The sequence below is a fragment of the Lissotriton helveticus genome, chromosome 8 (assembly GCF_964261635.1).
Source record: "Lissotriton helveticus chromosome 8, aLisHel1.1, whole genome shotgun sequence".
NCBI classification, from domain to species: domain Eukaryota; kingdom Metazoa; phylum Chordata; class Amphibia; order Caudata; family Salamandridae; genus Lissotriton; species Lissotriton helveticus.
The window spans coordinates 366,250,378-366,272,062 of record NC_136069.1 but is presented as its reverse complement, the minus strand read 5'-3'; the positions used below and the strand labels follow the sequence as shown (position 1 = coordinate 366,272,062).

The window sequence follows — 21,685 nt, the reverse complement described above, 5'->3', positions numbered from 1 at the left end:
ATGATCTATTCGTGAAAAAGTGTGGTGAGAGCCAGAGAAGAAAGTGTATTGTTTTTGTGTCGGATGTCTGAGGCGCCAGAGGTCTAGGAGTCCAAACGCCTCCATGAAGTTGGGAAGACACTTTTGCCCCACCCCTATGTCCCTGGCTGGGTGCCTGTCAAGGTCGCTTGAGACCATGGCATTGAAGTCCCCACCCATTAGGAGTTGCCCCTCTGGGAGGGAAAGCAATAGCTTCCCCATGTGGAATCCTTTTTGTTAAGAATCTCCAAGGGCTTGTGTGTGCTTGACTCCTGTTGGAAGTCTCAGGGAGCTAAGACTTCAAGGAAAGATCCATGCTATATCTATGAAGCAACTAACCTGACTGGGATGAGAGCTGGAGAAGCTGTGCGAGGAGTGCTGCCCCTGCTTGTGTGGGGTAGGATGGCCTGCAGTGGTTGCCCCTGCCTGGAGCAGAGAAAGTACTGACTGTCCTTATACATTTTTGTTTCAAAGAGGTAAGCATGTGGTGAGCGCTGTGTTCTTCACTTCTATTTGAAAGCACATTGCGTGTTAAGCACTTTCATTGGCTACCCATCACACGAAGAGTGCCATTTGCCAATCCTAGCTCGTAAGATCGTGTGCAGCGCTGCACTGTCCCTTGTTTCTTGTGGGGCAGTGCTCTCCCCCCTCCTTCACCGCCGGTGCATGGGACCATTGCCACAGAAAACCGAAGGAAACGCATGGTAATCGCTCTAGAGGTGTCCTGAGGAGAGCTTGTACAAGGGAGCCCAAAGAAAGAGCAGATATCTTTGTTCAGCATTGTCACTGGTCAGTAGAGCCAGCCAGCGCGAAGAAAAGCTCCCATCGTTGCCGGGCAACCAACGAGGCCACCCCGTAGTTCTTGCCACTGCATCCGAAACCACAAGGAAACGTCAAGAGGAGTGCCTGCTGCGGTGCGGTGCAGGATACTCCCCATGTGACTGGACCAGGACCGCTGTAGAGGTGTCCTGAGGAGAGCTTCTACAAGGGGGCCTAAAGAAAGAGCAGATCCCTTCATTCAGCATTGCAACTCGTCAGTAGAGCAAGCTCCCATCATTGCCGGGCAACCAACGAGGCCACCCTGTAGTTCTTGCCACTGCCTCCGAAACCACAAGGAAACGTCAAGAGGAGTGCCTGCTGCGGTGCGGTGCTGGACACTCCCCATGTGACGGGAGCAGGACCGCTGTAGAGGTGTCCTGAGGAGATCTTCTACAAGGGGGCCTAAAGAAAGAGCAGATCCCTTTGTTCAGCATTGCCACTCGTCAGTAGAGCCAACCAGCGTGAAGAAAATCTCCCAGAGTTGCTGGGCAACCAATGAGGCCACCCTGGAGTTCCAGCCACTGCCTCCAAAACCACAAGGAAACGTCGAGAGGAGTGCCTGCTGCGGTGCGGTGCAGGACACTCCCCATGTGACGAGAGCAGAAGCCCCGCCCCTTCGCACTAGCCACCCAGGGCCGACAGGCTATAACTGCTGGGGGGAGCGGTGCCTCGGAGACCCGGGAAGGGCTCCCAACACGAAAGTTGTGCTCATCCCCTCCCCGCTCGTGGATTCCACAGGTGCCATTGTTTTCTGTGCCAGTCAGCCGCAGTCGCCGAGAGCAACCGGCAGGCAGCTCGACACCTGGTCTAGCTTAGCAAGCACAGGATCAGTGGGAGTGGGAAACCGGAGCCACAAAGCTGATGAACAGTGTGGTCATCCTGGCACTTTCTACCCTACACTTCCTGTTTGAATATTGTTGGGATCAGTGTGCTCAGAGGAGGGTGACACCAGAACCACAAAGCTGATGTGGATTTGGTAATCTGGGGACAGTAATATATGGTGATTTGTGGGAACCTAACTGCAGGTGGATGCCCTAATGTTATGAGTTATGCCTGTTACTCTGGCAATTATAGGATGACAAGTCCCCTTCTCAGAAACTGCATGGTATAATAAGTAATGGTGATCTATTGTATTTGGCCTATCCTACCAAGTGATGTTCATGATATGTGTAACCTACGAGTATTTGGTCTTTTGCACTAGCTGTGATGTTAGGCATAATATGTTTGTATGACATAGGCAACATATATGTCTTTGTTATTGTGCCCCCCTTTGATATTATGACAATTGCCCGGTTGGCAAAGTGATTTGTGATCTATGCCTTATTATGGCAATTGTGCCAAAGCGATTTATGTGATTGTGGTCTAAGGTGTTTTATGTGTAATACACAGGATATTTTTATATAAATTTGTGTGGAGTCCCTTTTGTGGTGCGCCTAGCGTGTCACTGGTGTGTGTGTGTGTGTGTGTGTTGCTTAAATACTTTATACATTGCCTCTGGGATAAGCCTGACTGCTCTGCTGAGCTACCTAAGTGGTGAGCAGGAGTTATCTTGGATGTGTAACTCCCTTACCCTGACTAGAGTGGTGGGTTCTGCCTGGCTAAGGTGCATACACTAGCCAACCAGAAACCCCATTTCTAAGACTAACATAGCTTCTACTCGGAGGCTAAATCAGACCCATTCAGGACTGATGATTGCTCACTGTTTGGTGATACGTGTGCATCTAATGTAGCCCCCACATCATGTTCCCCATCTGAAGCAGTGTCTCCCTCCCAATCTCCGTCTTCTGGGTCGTCTACATTTCCCCGCTCCCCAATGCGTTCCCCGAGTGCATCCAACATGTTGGACCTTATTTCAAGATCTCTTTCCATGTGCTCATCCGTGCGCACTCTCTGGAGCCAACATTCCTCTGCCTCCGCTCACTCCAACAAATCTCTCCTCCATTTAGTGAGAGCCCTGGGGATGGGGCTGGCCCAGTGTATACAGCGTCGTGCCAGCAGAAGACTCAGTTGGGCAAACCTATATTGCATTTTTCTCCCCTTCAGAGAGAAGGGCAACAGTCCCTGCAAACAGTGACAGATCGGAATTTCCACAGCTACCCTTGTCTCCCTATGTTTCTCCCCACTCACTGCATTCCAGTAGGAGGAACATATGCATACAATTCCATGCAAAGTGACAAAAATCTTCAGATGTTATCCCACATCTGGTACACCCCGCTGACCTCACCGGGTTAGGGCGTAGATGAGATGGAGTCAGAAATGCATGATAAAGTAAATAAAAGTGCACCAGTTTAAAGCGGGCATTGCTTTCCACTTCACTTCTATGCCATTTATTGTCTGATAATGGCGATTATAATTCCCTATCACAGGCTGCGTGCTTCAGAGCAAAGTTCCTCATTCTTTCAGATTTCAAGGCTATTTTAAGTCTGGAAAAAATGCCCTTAAAGGAATCTGGGTCCAAAATTAGAGTGCAAGTGGTCCCGTGTATTCTTGGATAATAAAATCAAGAAAGCCAATAGGGCAGCTTCTTTTGTGCATAGTGAATTTAAGGTTAGGGTCACGTTGTTAGGACCAAAAATGGAAGTTGGGGAGCCACTAACCATTTCAGTACTATTTTGAAAGTGTAGAACCTTAGAATATAGCATTTTGACTACAGCTAATTATTGATCACTCATTTGATCCTTCTGAATAATGATCACTAATAATCGTGTTACTAAAGCTGCATTTTGAAATATGCAGTATTAGGATACAGCGCTCTTATACGCTGGTATCATGTTCGCACTTGGAAATACTGTAACATAACTGATCTTATTTTTATTTGTTTTTATATTTTTGACTCTGTTCTAGACTATGTACAGTGCTCTAATATTCTAGGGTCATGTTTGCGCTTTATAAAACGCTTTAAATAAATAAATAGATGTCAATCATTCTAACTCTGACTAAAGTGTCTATAACCCAGAACTCAAATAATGTTCTGGAGTAAAATATGTAAGATTGAATTCATTTACTCATTTGTTGTACTTTTATGTAGGGGAATTTGGGCAAAATTAGCAAGAGAGTAGTAGAGCACTGAAAACGACTGGGAGTTTAGTGGGAACACAAAGATCATAAAGATCACTCACAAAAGGGAAATATATTTATGGGGAAGATTACTTTTGTTTCAGCATGTAATGTTATGGTGGGTGTTTACTTCTGATTGTGATTCCTATTGTTGCACTCTCTTTGCACAACCTATTTGAATACATTAGTCTTTAGTGCTCACATAAGTTCGTTAATGAATTCCGTTCAAAAAAATTACAACACTCTGAATTGCATATTACAATTCAGTTAGGAAATCAAGTAAATCCTTGTGTAAGTTAGATGTAAATATAATATCTGTTTACTGGTTATATCATTTTCTGACAGTACAACTATTAGTCTGCCTAAATCCCCCAATGGCTATGATTAGGTTGAAAGCTAGCCTGCCACCTTTGACTTCTGCTGTTATGACTAACAAAATTGGAGAAGACGCATTGAGATGGATCCTTTAGTTACAGCACCTGTATGGTAAAAAGGTTTGAGTGTGATTGCTGTGAATAAAAACTTTCATTGTGCTATGCAGTGATTAAAATGCCTTTTGGTGTGGTGGCATTTAAAACTCTGCAGACTAAACCATCTCATACAATGTAGGCAATAAATGTTCTTTTTCATATATGTTCTGAAACAAGGGGCCTAAATGAATCATAATTGCACGTCTATGTGTATTGTTTCTTTGTAAAAGTCTTCTAACCAGGAAATTCCTACAGTCCATTTCAAATCAGATGATAAGCAGTTATGTTTATCTCTTCTTACCTCACATCCTGTAACGAGGGTCCACTTAAAGTTCATAGGAGATATTAACACCTTTAGTGTTGTATCTCTGGGTTTGCATCATGCGCTGCCCTCCCATCTAGTGTTGTGTTCACAGTGCTACAAGTTGTTTTTCTTTGAAAAATGATTTTCAGTGATACCCCTTAGAGGCACCCAATAGATTCCAACTTAGATTAGTTTCCTTGCCATTAGGTTTGGAAGTGTTTTGACTGCTCAATTACTGCTATTTTTGGAAGGAAATGCTTCATGGCGGACCGAGTTCTTATAGGACAACATTGATTAGAATTTGAAAAATATTGACTGCTTTAGGATCTCACACATTGAAGAGGCTGTGCCAGGTTGTATGAAAATGACTTCTTTGAAGGAAGGGCAAGGCAAGGGCTTTCTATTCCCAGTACACCGAAGCTACAACAGGAGAACAGTGAGCCTATCCAGCCACCACAGTCCGAATCTAGGCCAAAGACAATATGTATTGACCCTAACGGACAATATGGTCAGACCCCTCTCTTCTCCATCCATCCCCTCCCCCATACCCTCTTCATAAGAAGAACAGGCTTACCTTTAAGGAGGCAATTTCAGATGGTTTTAAGGTTCGCACTATACCAAAGAAGAGGAAAGTAGACACCATCCCAACAACTCATCCACCAAAAATGTGTCCACTAACCACTCTGGTTCACACAACAACCCTTCTGCAGATCCACTGTCTCTGTACCCGGAGCCAGGGCTAACAGAACCGCAGGGAGAAGCTTGGCATGATTACAGTACAATTACTCAAGTAGTCTTTAATTTAGAGCCATACTCTGTAAATGTGTCCTTTCCTGTAGACACCTCTGCATACCAAGAAGTCAAAGTGAGAGTAACAGCACACCGTAAAAGTTCCATGTCATCTAGAGACTTTCTACAAGACCAGGATGAGTACCTAGTTTTGGTTTTGGTAAAAACTGTGCTAAAGTGCTTGGTGGAGAACTGTACCAGCCTTGTCAAAGTCAAGGTGGTTACGCCAGGAGTGAAAAACATTCTTAAGCCTGCACCTCTACATCCTTTATTCATCCATTGGCATTAGCCTCCAGACTCCCTGGTGATGCACACAGCTTGGAGTAAGGCACGCTATGATGGGTACCAGCGGGAGGGAGCAGAGTAATGTATGCAACGTCTCCCTGACGCAAGTAGAAAGAGAGCTGAGATCATGGAAAAGGGCTTGGTTGTCTGCTACGCCAGCATCAAGTGTGCCGTGGATCTGGGAGACACTATTTCCAGTCCGGTTAATAGAAATATACTTTTATGCCTCAATGTTTGTTTAAGGATTTTGAGTTCTCTCCTAAAGTTTCAGCAGCAGCTCATTGGACTGCCTTGGGGTGAGAAACACCTTCTCCGACCCCTGGAGGATGAGATGCTAGAAAAGATTTTTTTTAAATCACTGGTAGAGGTTAAGCCTTCGGTATCTATCTTGCAGAATCAACAACAAAATATAATTTCCTGCAGAACGCAAAACAACCCAACATTAAAAGCAAGACATGGCACTCCCAGGCCACTTAACCAGAGCAGCCCTTTCAAGGAAGTGAACAGTAATGTAATTATTGTTGTTGGTATATAAATTATATCAGTACAAGAAATGCTCCACTGCAATAGTAGTGACTTTGTGACAGGAGTCGACAAAAGTGCACTAGTGTTTAAAAAAGTTAGTCTTGAATGAATGGTCATTCATTTTGTGAAAACGTAAAAGTTCAGAATTCAGATCTAAAGTATGCATTTGTAACAGTCAACTTTAAAGTACATTGATGTTTCAACCCCCAATACAGTGAGTTCCAACGGGATCTTCATCATGACAAATAAAGTTAGTAACCTACAAAAAAACAGATCTGATAGAGACAGCTTGCCACAGATTCTTTACTTTAGAATCCTCTCCAAGACACAAGACTAGATCCAGAAAAAAATTCACAGCACATCCATGCATTAGAAGAGGGCGCCACGCGACCCCGTATCGACGTCATTACGCGGTGTGACGTCGACGGAGTCCATATAACCACCTCATCAATGCGCTGACATCAGTTCCTTCTTTTTCTCGCTTGCAACGCAGATCCAGATTTCCTAGCTTGCAACGCAGATCCGGAAAAATGTGGAGATGGGCCGTTTTATTGGCCCATCTCCACATTTTGTGTGAGAAACTGTGTTTTTTGCGATACCTTCACGGTTCAAACCCTGTGGATCTTGTGACAGACAGATGTTGATCACAGATCCTCATTCAATCTGTTTGTGGTGCCTGGGAGAGCATCGGATGAGACTTATGGCGGCACAACTTTCTGAGGCACTGCAGCGTCGTCAGTCCTCATGAAGTCCAGAAACGAGTAGAGGAGTCGTTCAGATGAGGGATTGTCTCTGTCGAAGGAGGCTCCGAAGGGCCAAAGGTTGAAACGTAAGTTTGTTTGTGATGCTGCCGCCCAACCTTTGGTTGTTGAGCATTCTCAGGAGTCCACCCCGTGCCTCTCTAAATATCCTCGAGCCAGGGCGTCTCCAGCCCAATTGCGGGAACATTACATTTCCCTGCATAAAGTCTTTGGGCTTCAATTTCTCTCTGGCGTGCTTTCTTGCGCCAAGGTGGTGGAAAGTGTCCCGACTGGATCCTTGCTGGCAGGTTCACCCTCGGTGCTAGTTGGGCCCTCTAAATCCGTTATCAGATTCAAGACGACACCAGTGCACAGCCCTTCGGGATCTTCACTGTCTGAGTCGGGTCAGCCAATGACTCTTCCCGATGTCGACACGTTGCATCGGCGTCTGATGCGGCGCAGATGGAGCTATCTGATTTAAGCACCTCCCCCTATAGGGAACTATAACTGGTGAATTTGTGTTTTCATTTTATTTTTTGTTTAAAATGTTACATTATCATAGAAACTTTCATCTAGAAATAACATACATTTTTATTATTATTTTATATGACAAATTGTATAAGCATTTTAATAGGTGGGATGCAGGCACATTCAAGGGCATTGACTTGTAATGTATACACGATAAAGTGCGAACAACTCAGATCATTTAAGTGAAATCATGCATATAAAGAAGGCACTCTAGATATGTCAGAAAGACGTACACATTCAAGTAATCTTATGTCACAATGCTTTTTCACATAGACAGACTGTGTGGTCGAGTCCCAGAATGCAATAGGAGATGGTGTGGATAAAAAGGAAAACCATAACTAATAAACAAAAACACCTAATGCTATAAACTAAGAATCTTCTTTCCACTGGGATTGCCCCTTCAAAATCATGACGGATTGTTGTGGCATGGGTGGGGTGGTACAGTATGGTGGAGGTAAGGAGATGAGTATATGGGTTTTCCTCATATTCATTGAGAACCCAGGTGTAGTAAGTATCCCTGTATGGAATGCTCTGAAAGCGGTTTTCAGTGCATGGATATTTGCCAGCGAGCTAAGATTTAAAGACCAGTCCTCAAATTTAGTTGTAATGATCTTGGATTGGAGTTTGGGGAGCAGTCCCAGTAAGCAGATAGCCGGGGTCCTAGCAAGATTCCGGCCAATGGCAAATGAGGCTTGTCACCGCTTCCCAATAAGATTAGAGGATCAAGCAGTCCTACACCATGTGGTAAAAGTCTGCACCACTTAGCTGGCTTCTGCAGCACTCTGGCTGGAGTCCCTGGAACATCTTGTTGATGCACTATGAAGATAGTAGTAGTGGACTAGTTTAAAGTGGCGTTGCGAAAGGTGCGAGGGTTATTGCTTAGCACATTAGACCAGTCCTTGACTGTCTGCTCCTGACTTCTATCTATAGCCCATTGGTCTCGTAGGTGAGAGAAGTAAATTTTGGTTTGGAAAAGGATGGATCTATAAAGGAGCATAATTTCCCACACTTGGGCAAATGTGGTGCAGATAAGTTTAATGCTTAAAGAACAATTGATGGACGGAATGCTGAACAGTGTCAAACACTCACCCCCGTCATAGATCTGGGCCAAAATCCATCGTCTTTTTGCTCACCACACCATTCCAGTTTGTACCCAGCCATATGCAGATCAGTTTTGACCCTGCTCCCCATGGGAACATTCCATCCCGAATTGCCAGACCAGGCCCTACCTGGACCGGTGTCATGTCCTTGAGGCTAGCCCTGTCATGTATGCCCCTTTTTATCTCTGTACCTGACGCACATAAACATGTCCACAGGCACTGCATAATTATTTTGTATAAGGGTCACCACTTTTTTCATCCTTGGACAACAGCCCACTGAGCATGATCGCATTAGTTTTGAAATAAAATTGTTATTTTCAAAACATTTGATTTTTTTCAAAACATTGATTCTAGAAGAAACCCTGGAGTGCCCACTCTAGTATATAAGATCCTTATTTCCCCCTGCAAATTAGAGGGGAATTTCAAGCTGAGACTGGGTCCTGCATGCTGAATCCTCGACACGCAGCGGTCTGACATCCCTTGCGGGGTGTCATCCTTGAAGAAAAGATGGGGTCCTTCATTCTCTACCATCAGGTGAGGGGGTTGGAGCTTCCTCAGGGATTTCTTGGCTATATATACACATATACATGCTACACCTACATAGCTATGCTAGGTACATTTAGGCAAATTACTTAGAGCGTGCATTTTAGGAATATGCAAGTGCTACTGTTTTTATCCGAACTGTTTATGTTCATCTTATCAGCACTATGGTAGAAGTGTATCTACTATTTACCATACTGGCCCTTGCAATGTCTTTCGTATGCTTCTGTCTCCTGATTGTCGCAGCAAATATGTTTTACACAAGACTGACGGTGCACCAATAAATACTTATTGAAATGTCCTAACCGCCATCCTGTGTATTTTCTGAGAATAAGCAAGCACAAGTGACAGAGCGAAAAGTACTCTACTGTTTTCCACAATTCCTGAGGAATCAGGGTTGTCCTGTTCAGTGGTTGCCAGAAACTACCTACACCACTGTAAGGTACGATGGGTGGTAGTGGCACTGTAGAGCTAGCTGGTCCGCTGGCTGACATATCCTGTGGGGGTGTCTGGAAGCGGTTTAGACACCAAGCCCTCCATTTATGTCATCCAAAATGCACAGGTCCTGGGCATTCCTAGGAACCACCCAACACCGGAAACAAGCATCTTATGACCGGTTTCGGGGTATCATCCCTCATCAGCCTGGATAGCTTGAATCTAGTTTTATGGCAAGCATGTGACCTATGTCTTGACATTCCCGTCCCACTTTGGGTGACAATTGCCAAAAAAGAACATTATCAGTGGCTGATATTATTTCAAGCATTCCATCCATCACCTTGTTGTTTTTGATGATAAGGTTTAGGCTATTATATTCACGACGGTTCTTATTCCCTCCCTAGAAAGTGATGTGGGGTAAAGATAAACTCATCCATTAGGTCAGGGAATCTACCTAATTGCCCGTTTTGTGAACCAGTCCCCCAAAATCAACATGCTCCCCCACTCCCAATCAAGCAGTCCAGTCCTCTGTGTGTGGGAGATGAAATAGGGTGGTTAGGGGACTGTCGTTGATAGTTTGAATTTTATTGATTTAGACCTCATCAGGGATCAACAATATAAACAATGCTAAATAATTTGAACAAAGCTTAAAAACATTACAAACTCTACGTTTTCCTTAAGTTAAAACAAAGATAAAAACGCTTTCACAAATTCATCAAGAGGTGACCTGGCCAATGCAATCCAATCATTGATTCTAGACACTTTGTATTTAAAACATGAAGGTTTTAAAAACGATTCTTTGCTTCTAGAACAATTTTGCTAGGGCAGACATACAACGTGCACAATATCTTGAAGACCCCGCACCCAGCATACGTCACATAATCGTGACTTATCTCTTGAATCTCTCAAGCGCTTTATTAAGTTGTTTAGTGGTAGAATGCCCAAACGTAACATTATGATACATCGACTAATGCTGTGATCTAATGTGAACCTTAAATATTTTTGATGGATCTTGTCTATGAGGTCATCAACATAAGGCCTATAGATTTGTAACTGAGAACAGCGTGCAATATCTAGAACATAACTTAGTCTGGGCGTCCATGATTGCAAGTGGGCAATGGTGCATTGAAAATTCTCGAATGCAATCGTGAGATTGTTATTGAAAACATTGGGACTTTTACCTTCCTTGAAGGTTTTACTCCTCAAAAGAGCTCTCAAAGAGCCTTCTGACGCATGCAGTAGACTATATGCCTACCTAATCACATTTGACAGAGATCTAGAGTAGGTGTTGGGTAAGGAAAGCTCTTAGCCTATTGCCTGTACTGGAGTAGCTTGACTCAAACAAGTGATCTTACGGCGGAGCCTCGCTTCAAATAAATTTAAGTTTCACCACTTATTTATGGGGCTATATTCAAGTGCGTAAGAGAGGATAGGGGGTACCTTCGCCAGATAACTATCGAAGAGTGATTGAAAAAGTCGCATTCCCAAGGAGCAACAAAATCTTTTTAGAGCACCTCCGTGAACATTAGCCTTAAGCCCAATATGAGAGGAGTGCAAGAGGTCTTTCTGTATGCCGATGATGCTATCCTCTACCTGCTTCAGGCTGACATCTTGATTCAATTTTCACGAAATGTTTTGCAGGAATTCGGTAAATATTCTGGCCTACATATTAATAGCACCAAGTCATCCCTGTTCCCGATCGGGTTGTTGTCGAGATTGTCTATAGAGCAGTTACCAAAAATCGACATAATGTGGAAAGTTTATGCTGTTCAATGCTTCGGTATTTATATAACTCCTGGGGAGCAGCAGACTTGCGACCCAAATCTTGGAAGGGTGATTCAGAATCTTCGACCATCTATTGATTTCTGAAAGTCATTACATTTATCCCTCATGGGTAAGATAGCCCCGCTAAAATGATAGTGCTGCCAAGATGTTTGTATGTGCTGTAGGGTGTTATGTATGAGGTTCCTTGTCCGGTTTTTAGAGAGTTAGATAGTCTCTTGATCCACTTACTTTGGGCAGGAAAATGATGCATAATAGGATTGGAACACCGAAGTGGGAGTGAGGGGCAAGGAGGTCTGGAGGTTCCAGATTTAGAGTTTTATTACTTAGCAACCCAGCTCCCACATGCTGTCCACTGGTTTGATGTAGATGACTATTGGGAAAGGTCTTTATTGGCGGGATTGCATGGTGGGCTTCAGCTGGCCGAGCTATTGTTAAAAGGGAAGAATGTCAAGAGAAAATGCCCCATGTGATTCGACTCGTGTGCTATTCTGGAAGCGGACGGCGTGGGGTGTTGGGGTGATTCCCGTATGCTCCGGACTTAGATTTGTGGACGGTATGCCATTTTACCCAGATTGATGAAACGGTGTCAACAGAAAGTGGAAAGTAGGGGTGGGCTGTATCATGCTTCTGATTTATATCTGGGGGACCATTTAATTGCGCTTCAGGATGCCACAGAAATGTTTGCACCTGAAAGAGGTCAATTTTTACTGTGGCCGACGTTTCCGGAGGCCCCTAAACCCACATCCACTGTGGTCACAATCCTATCTCAAGTGGGAGGCCGTAGACCAATAACACACTGTACTGGGCGCTCCAGGCGGACGGTCCTGTGAAGACACTTCACTTGGAAGACATTGCAGCGGGAATGTGATGCACTCTTGTCCAATGTGGATTGGGTAAAAATACATGAGGCAGTCAGGGCAGTGTCTATAAACCCTTGTTTCAAACTTGTAGATTATAACTATGTTTATCCTAGCAGGCCCTCTGCATGCCCCATATGCGGTCAGGACAGGGCTGATTTCATTCACATGGTCTGGCAGTGCGCTGCTATAGCAGTATACTGGGCAGAGGTGCTATCCCACATTAAATCGTCAGCGGGACGGGTGGCACCGACCACAATTCAACAAATTCTGCTGGGCTTACTCCCAGCTAACCTCCAAACTCTCTCTCTGACCCCCCCCCCCCACTCCCCCCCCTCTCAAAAAAAAACTGAGCAGGTGCTTTGTGACTCTGAGCCTTGTGGTGGCCCAAGAGGCATATTGTGATACTGTGGCTCAGCCCGTTATACAGAATTGGAGAAAGGATATGATAGAGTGTGCGGGCGGAAGAGGCAAATGTACGGCATACGAGGAGGGTTGATAGGTCGCCCGATGACTTGCACGCCTGGGGGATGATGACTCACTGGTTGCCCTGTCGGAGCGAGAGGAGGCAGCAAAAGGAGGGTCTCCCATTCTGGTTGGGAGGATGGTGGCAATGTTTAAGGGTAAAGGACGTTCACTGTGACTCATGCTATCAAGGTTCTAACAATAGGTGGGATGATTGGGGACGTGTCTCACTGCCCACCGTGTGTGTGTGCCTAAACAGAAGTTACATCCGGCTTGTATTACAGTTTGTAAGCAATGGGCAAAGTAGATGTGTGGAAGCTACAGAGGGTGGAGATGGGAGGGGGGAGGTTTGTGGGGAGTTATAGTTTCAATGCAGAAGAAATGCTATGCCACTGTATGTATTATATTTGATAGCACTGTGAAAAGTTATCACACATGCAGGATGGTACTTGCACCAAGTTTATATTACATATGCGGAATTATGCTGACTATCCTGTGTGCCATTTTCTTCTCTGATGATATGAGTTGTACATGATGTTGACTGTCTTATTGTCTGTTGAAATGCATATAAAGAAAGTTTTAAGAAAAATTTAGAGAAGTTAGAGGTACATTCTAATGACTGGGAGAAGACCCTCACTAAATCAGTGCATGTTCTAACTACCTCAACAGGCCTTATCCAGCTTCCAATCAAAGGGGCGATACCGTTTCCTCCCTCTAAATGGTGCCGCCTTTGTTTTGGTGATATTTTCTTCCAAAAACCTTTCCTCTGTGTACTTATAAAGCTCATCCAAATTACGCTGTAGACCGTTAGGTGTAAGGTAAAAAATGATGATGTACATTAAAACATTCATATTTTGAGATGCGATTTTTGTGGCAACATTTTTTGCACTAAAAACAATCTGGTAAGTCACCAGGGAGTAAGGAAAACAAAAGTGGAGCTAAAATGCATCCCTCCTAAAGACTGATTTGAGCTTATATCTCAGGGGTTAACCCCTTGACTCCTCCCATTAGAACTCTTCACCAGGTTAGCCTTAGTAAAGCATTAGAGATCTTCATGATCTCTATTTTGTTCCACAAAGAGGGTCTATCGACCCTATTGGATGCAGATGAAAAATCAACTAACACTATATACCACTTGCAATTTGGTTACAATATACTTATCTATTGTTATTGAGCAACCTGCCCCATGGGTAAGTAGATGGAGATGGTTTATTAATTCCACACCCCTAAATAATGACAAGAGAAATCGTGAAACCAAATAAAATTTAAAAAATTAAATGACTGAGTGGCACTTAGCTTCTGCTAGGGCAGCAAAGAAGAGAAAGTGAACTGACGCCGCTCTTGCTCAAAATGTACAAAGCCATTCTTGCGGTGGGAATGCTTCCCAGAGATCAGCGCATCGCGACAATTGTAATTCCGAAACCCGGTAAACCTCCACCGGAGTGCTCCTCTTACCGGCCGATCTCGCTGCTGAATGAAGAAGCCAAAATACCCGCGAAAGTGCTGGCCGTTAGGATCCAACCATCCCTTACCACTCTAGTGCATCCCGACCAGTCAGGCTTTATGCCGGGTCGGAACACAGCTCTTAATCTCAGACGACTCCACAGAGTACTGGCCCGCATACCAGCTGTTTTGGTAAGAGACCGTCATACTCCCTTTGGATTCACGTATGGCCTTCGATCTCGTTGAATGGCCCTTTCTTTTCGCAGATTTACAACACTGGTTTTGGCCCCAAATTCTGTGCCTTTGATTCGACTCCTGTACACACAACCTCTGGCGCATGTGGTAGTCAATGGACAAGTCTCTGCCGACTTTCCTCTGGGTTGTGGGACGAGACAGGGTTGCCCGTTGTCTCCCCTCCTGTTTGCTCTGGTGTTGGAGCCACTTGCGGCTTGGATAAGGGGGGACCCAATGATGCGCTGGCTCAGGTGGACGGGGAGATGGGAGGATCGCATTTCCCTGTATGCTGATGACATCTTACTTTATATGGCATCCCCCAGAAGATCAATAATTGTACTGCTAGATATCTTCGCATCCTATGGTAGAGTTTCGGGCTGTGCCATCAACTGGGCCAAGTCAGTCCTTTACGTGCTGCCGGGCCCTCCTTCGCGGCTACCTCCGGGTTGCCTGATACAGGTAGCCGATGGAGGGTTTAAGTATCTTGGAATATATATACATTACTTCCCAACCCTCACAATTCATTGAGAAAACCTTATAGAACCCCTGAACAGACTCCGCTGAGACGTGAAGCACTGGCACTCCCTGCCCCTGACGCTCCTGGGTCGCGAAGCCCTGTTCAAAATGATGATACTCCCTAAGTTTCTATATGCCCTGCAGAACACCCCGTTTCCGTTTCCTCACTCCTACTTTAAAGCGATTGATGCATCTGTAAGCCCCCTTCTCTGGGATGGGAAGCCAGCTCGAATATCAATAACATAGAATCCGCGGGTCCCAGAAAGATTTAAATATAAACAGACAAGTAACTAGCACAAACCAAAAGGAAAACAGAAAATGGTGGAAGTCCTATCTAAGAGGACGGAGTCCCATCACCCACCGAAGTGGCATGCTTCATCATTTGGGATCTCCTCTTGGCTGCAACCTAGTGCAGCTAAGGAGCTACAACTCCTTGCTAGCGTAAAGGAGTTCGCGGATGTTTTAGTGTGATCCGGGTGCTAGATCCCCTAAGATCTATGAAACAGTGTGGTGAAAGTACGTGATGGAAAAAGTGATTTAAAATTGACTACCAGGAGAAAAATGAGTTTATTAAGTATCCCGTGGTGTCAAAAGTTAAAAGCAGTAATAGCATGATCTGAGTAAATGTGCGAGCGCGCTGGTGAAAAATGTTAGGAGGGTCGAATAGCCATGCACAAATTAGTGAGGGGCTGGTATGATGACGGGATTGGCGCTACCCAATATTAAAGCATACTATTGGGCCTCACAGCTCATTGTGGTGAACCAGTGGCTACATGCCCCGCAAGACGAAGCAGCCCTTCGTATGTATAGACATACTTTTGCAAGTACTTACTTTTGGTGCTGGAGGCGTTCTGGGTATCCTATATAATAAATCCTGTAAAAGAAAAGAAAGTGCTCTCTGTCAGAGTTATTTATACAAAAAAATTGTAAAGTCATTTGGACCTTTATGTTGTAAAGTCCATCAGAATTCATAGTATGTTAACCATGTTCATTTATCGCTTTTCAAGCCACCATGGTTAGTCATGAAATTAACTTTGCTTCTGAAGGAGGTTTGCCATAATCAACCCTCCTATCTTATAATAGAATTAAAACTGTAATTGATGTGTGCTCTTGTGCTTAAAAAATTCAACACCTATTTATATTTATTTCACTGCAGCAAGGAAAGCAATGGATGAAGGTCTGACTCCTGTTATAATTGACAATACAAACACCCAAGCATGGGAAATGAAACCCTATGTAGCAATGGTAAGTTATCATATTGTTGAAATTCATTTGTTCGTAATTAGTGACTTTGTGTGTGTGTGGGGGTGCATATACAGTACAAAAGTATTAAAGTTACTGTGTACTTGAACACTTTTCATTGCTTTTTGCGTGTTTTTATTTGTATTTGTGATGAATAAATGTGTCCACCTTGCAGATGTGTTCTATTGGATATGTGATAAAATGAGTTAATTGTCCTCTCCATTGTTGTCTATCAGTAGTTACCTTGACTCCAAGATCATTCTCGCTAACTTGCCTTCATGTAGTCACACCCACATGTTTCTGGAATATTGAAAGGGCTACAGGTCGTGACGTTGTAGTCAAGGTAACTACGCAAGGATTTTTGTAATTATTGACTCTATATAATTTCTCATTAGCCTTTATGCTTTTTGATGCCATATAACAATTGGGGATTCCGCATCTCACAGGCTACATTTTCTTTACCTTACCATTGCTATTAATCTCTCCTCACTATTGGTGCTAACTCGACGTCTGGGGAGGGCACCACAGATACATTTTAGTCCCATTTATAACCTGCCAACTTACATGATGACAATCAACATACACGGGTGCAAATTAAAGATGAGGTAGTGGTTGACCCATGTCTGACATCAGCACTTTATGATCTTGCACTTGTACACTTTGTAAGGAATATTACTGCTGCTTGTACGTGTCAGTGTATTTATTTGCTAATGAAGCATATATTGACATGATTTTATACCATTTTACTAATGTCTTAACAGATAGTCATTTGAAATTTGCACTAAAATGTGCGTCTAGGTTGGCTATATGAATTCTCGAACATATTTCTATGTCTTGGATATCAATTAAATCAATTTACGATTATAGCTCTGGATATCATACGATGACAATGAATTGCATACAGCGAAAACATAAGTACCCAAATTAATAAGTGTGGCATTAGGGTTCCAGTTAAAACACTGTGCTAATGGTTGATTGATGCTTAACATTAGCACTTTATGATCCTTAAATGAACACCTTATAGAAATGGCTATTGCTGCTAGTGATTTGCATTACGCACTTATCTATTCATGACCTGATTTTTATCATGGTACCTTCGAGATGAGTGTTCCGATATTTTGCTCTCTGATCATCGCCATGTCCTTGAGCAGTATGTTTCAATTGTCGAAAGTCAAACTGTAAAGCTTAAAATCAATATAGATATTTAAAAAAAAAAAAAAGAGATTCCTAGAATTCAGACCTAGGGTAACAAGTAAGTACCTTTGTCTTCTTCCTCCCTCCACTGTTTTTACAATGTTCTTGGTTTCTTGATAGGTTTTTAGGTCTCGCTGAAGCAATGTGTAAGCATTGTTCGGCGAGATTCTAGTAAGGCTTCCGAAAAGTCTCCCCAAGCTGCGAATTAGACACAGTTCATGTGAGCCAGGCGCGTGCACATCACCAGCCACATCGCACTCCATACACCATTTGTCTGCGACTTCAAAGCAAGCCGCTCCCCCGCCCCCCATCAGACTTCAAAGGAATGCGCTCCCCCGCCCCGCCACAGCAATGCTACTCCCCTAATGAAAGTCTTTACATAGTCCATTGTTGTAACACCTGGGGGTCTCGGGGTCGACACAGACACAGCAAAGCAGGACGCGACAAGGCTCTAGGTTTGGTTATTTATTGTAGTAAATACAATATACAGGAAACAATAATGTAAATAGTTACTGGTAACCTCCAGCCGGTATACGTTACCCTGTCCTCTGCAAATACGCCGGTCCCGACGTATGCCAACAGAGGGCAGAAACACAGTAGCCGGCAATGCCACTCGATGTGTCTCGAGGGGTCCGTGGAAACAGCAGCTTCTCACAGAGGAGTCAGGGAGACACCCAGCCGGGGTCTCGACCTGTAGGGAGCAGCCGCTCGACCTCTTCCTCTTTTACAACGGGACGCTGCTTCACCTCCTGGTGATGCGTCACCATTGTCCAAACAATGCCAGATGCCGGTGACGAGAGCAGCCGCTCTATCGTCCTCGGAAACACTCTACAGCCGGTACGCTGCAAACACCTCCTGGTGTGCGTCACCGCTGGAGTTTCCCGTAGATAGGGGACAGGCTGGGAGCTTCGGCTCACACCAACCAGTCCTCGTATAGGCAAAACAAAGTCTCGCTAACTTGTGCAGCTGCGTGGTGAATTTGCCTCACAGTTTCAATGAAACAAACTTGGCTGCTGGGAGCCTCCGCTCAAACCAGCGTCTGTCCAGGTGTTGGATTCCTGACTCCTCTGAGTCAGCGGCGGCAAAGTTTTCCGTGTCCGATATCACTGGCAGGCTTCCCGACTCGTCCGAGTCAGAAGCGGCAAGGAAGCGTTCCTGGCGGCTCACTTAGAAGAAACAGGGCGGACTAACAAAGAACGGCCTGGGGAGACTCTCTCGACCCACCTCCGTCTTTGTCTTTGGATCCTGCTGGGAAGTCTTCTCTCTGCGTGTGCTCAGGAACAGCTTGGTGGAAGGTCGTGTGGATACTAGAATATCCGACACCGTTCCTTCACCAAGTACCGCCTATATAGGCGTTTTGTAATTGCGTTATGCAACCACTACTCAGAGTTGCATAACGCTCCTCCCGCTTTGCCTTCTGGGAGTTGTAGTCCGTTGAAGTCGCGGATGACTTTTCCCCGACGGTGCAGGGATTTCCTGACAATTGTCCCCACACGTAGACGCTGCTGACTTCGACTTCCAGAAAGTAATGGGTGATTTTTAAACAAGTGGATAAGATAAGAGGTTCTTGACTGATCAATGATATTTTTTTTCCTGCAGCCTTCCTTTTGCTATGTGCGGGGCCATGACATTCCCTTTACATTTCCAGTTTCACAAGTCACTAGAAGGCTTTAGTTTTCCATGTGATCTATTAGCTGGCCAGTTCACTCTGAGCTAGCTCTGACTGTCCCCCTTACACAACTGTCCCTCTCGTACACATGGAAACTCTTCTCAGTACAGAACAGTCTCTGAAGAGCGGGGGCTGTCTCTATCACTGCATGCAAGCTCCTTTGTGTTCACAGCCGTCTCTTCAGAGGCACCACAGACTGTCCTTCGGCACACAGCCATCTCTTCAGGGGCACCACGGACTGTTCCCTCCCGGTACACACAGCTCCTCTCAGTAGACAACACTCTTGAGCCTGTCCGGCTGTCCCCTCCCAATAGACAGCGGCTACTCTTCAGAGACACCGACTGTCCCTTCCAGTGAAAGCCAGCCCCTACCAGTACACAGCTGTCTCTTTGGAGCCTGTCCGAACAGTCCCCAAGACTTCACAACCAGCACAGACAGTCCCTTCCATTACACAGCCATCTCTTCAGAGCCTGCAGGGAGAGAGGCACATCTTTAGGGATGGGGAAGATGTTTGGGGTTACACCCTCCCAATAAATGTGTTTCAGCACGGCTTGGCCAACTTGTTTTTAGGTCTCGCCTGTCGATGCGCATGCGCATCGAGCTTGCGAGACTATTGGGGCTTAACCACTCTTTAACTAACTTGCAAGGAATCGTGGCGATTCCTTGCAGTGCCCGTGACTTTTAAGCTCAATGCGCATGTGCATTGAGCTTAAAAGCTCGTGCACATCAGTTCCCTCAGCCGGCTGCTTTAACACCCTCTCCCCGCTCCGCCCCCTCCCCTGCCCGCCGTGTCTCATTTCTCCTCCCCCCTCCCCTTCTCTCCCTCCGTCTTGTTTAATCCCTCCGTCTTGTTTAATGTAGCGTTCTTCCATATCCGCTTTTATCGCATTCATACACCATCCGCTACTCTATACACGAGCGCTTGCACTCTCAGTGTATGTCGGGATGAAGGCACATGTCTCACACTGTGGCCGGTGAATTGCTTTGCCGACTTCCTTCGTCGTAAAGGGTACTTGTCCTCATCGCAGGGTTATGGTCATTATTTTCGGTCCCCATCACATTATTTCTCAGCGTGTGCTCTGCCTCAGGACGGCATTTCTCCTCCCTTCGGGCAAGCAGATAGCCGCAATAACACCCTCCCTGCTCAGCTTTCTTCTCAATTTCTCCCCGTCTCCACTTCCCATTAGGAGCCCTTCCTCTCCCCACTTCGTATGCTAGCCTTCACTCTAGCAATGGCAGTGCTTTCACTTGTTACAAAATCAACCACTTTAATGGTAGTCAGTGGACTAATTCAATTCCGAATATTTGTTTCGAAATCTAAACTTTGAGAAAGCCATACGTGATTACACAAAATGCAGATCTTTTATTTTGTGCTTTATTTTATTGCATAATGCATCCCGGTGTCAATTCTGGCGAAAGAACACATTTTGCACAAAAAAGATGAAAAAATAAATTTGGTGCGAACAGCTGCTTGCGTTCTGTTTGTTCATGTTGTTCCTGTGATATAATTTTGTAGCGAACTGCTGCATAATTACTCAACATGGTATAGTTTTACAATTTTTTCCCAATTACACCGGCGTAATTTTACTTTTGCTCAGCCCCTGGTCTTTTTAGAGCAAGTACATAGAGACGCAAAAGTGAACTCCGCTGACTTTAAAGCATCCTGCTTCAAATGCTTGAGACTGCTCTAATCGCCTGTAGTTTTATATTCCCATAGCTGCCGCTTGATTTAACGACACCTGGAATAGCGCCGTAAACAGCACTCGAAGTGTAGTGGAAATGCTGTATTGATGTCGGCGTAAAAGCAGTTTTTGACTTTAGGTTACTTGATGAAAAGAAGACATTGAAGAATTATAAGAATATGTGACTTTTTTGGGGACCTTTTATATAGCGTGAAACTGACTCGAAGGTATTGGGGCGCTTTACCTGAGCACCAGTTACATTACAGAAAGACGAGTTTATTTTTTTTCTCTCTCCGGAGATTGTGATTTGCCCATAATCACAGCTTGTTGAGCCAACGCCGCTCCCCCCGCCCCCTGCTTCACACGTCTCACGGCCAGCAGGCCGTCTCGTATTTCTCCTCCCTCCCTCGCCTCCCTCCCTCATCACTGACGACGCGAAAGATTTACCTCCATAAATCTTAGCTTGGTCGGGTCCGTTTTATTTTTTGCTTTATTTGTTCTTTGCCATTCTTGTTATTGTGTTCAGGTCCTCCGAAAACCCTCATCTCCTTCCTCTCAGCTGTCAGAAAACAGTGGTCAACGCACTTAGTTTATCACGTGGCCTGGACTATGGCAACTCTTTACTTGGGTGCTCTTCCTTATGTTGTAAAACAGTTTCAAATTGCGCAGAGCACAACAGCCTTTCTGCTTAAACTTCCTTGTTATTCTCCAGCATCTGCACGTCTTTTCTTGCTTACATTGGCTTCCGCTTTAGCTGCTGTTTGTATTTAAAGGCCTCTGATTCTCTCATCGAGCTTTCTATGGCACTAGACCGAATTACATTCCAGACAAACTTCAGATCTACTCTTCTGTGTGCATTATTACGCTTACCTGCTCAGAATTTTCATCTATTCCTTGAAATTCTCAGGACTAGAGTAAGAGGTCGTGACTTATTCTTCTTGGACCCCCAAATTATGGAATGAACTCCCTTCTGTTCTTCACGAGGAAA

General features: G+C 44.7%; 1 protein-coding gene across 6 annotated transcripts in view; it reads left to right on the top strand.

The window, feature by feature from the left end:
- Positions 1-21,685, top strand: part of LOC144772688 (uncharacterized) — a 554,957-nt gene that overhangs the window by 281,715 nt on the left and 251,557 nt on the right. For all 6 annotated transcript variants that reach the window (XR_013599822.1, XM_078657156.1, XM_078657158.1 and 3 more), the window contains exon 5: positions 16,067-16,155. Coding sequence is in view for 5 of the 6 variants with exons in the window: in XM_078657156.1 (XP_078513282.1) it covers positions 16,067-16,155 (89 nt within the window). In the remaining variant the exon portion in view is untranslated. The remainder of the gene's footprint in view (positions 1-16,066; positions 16,156-21,685) is intronic.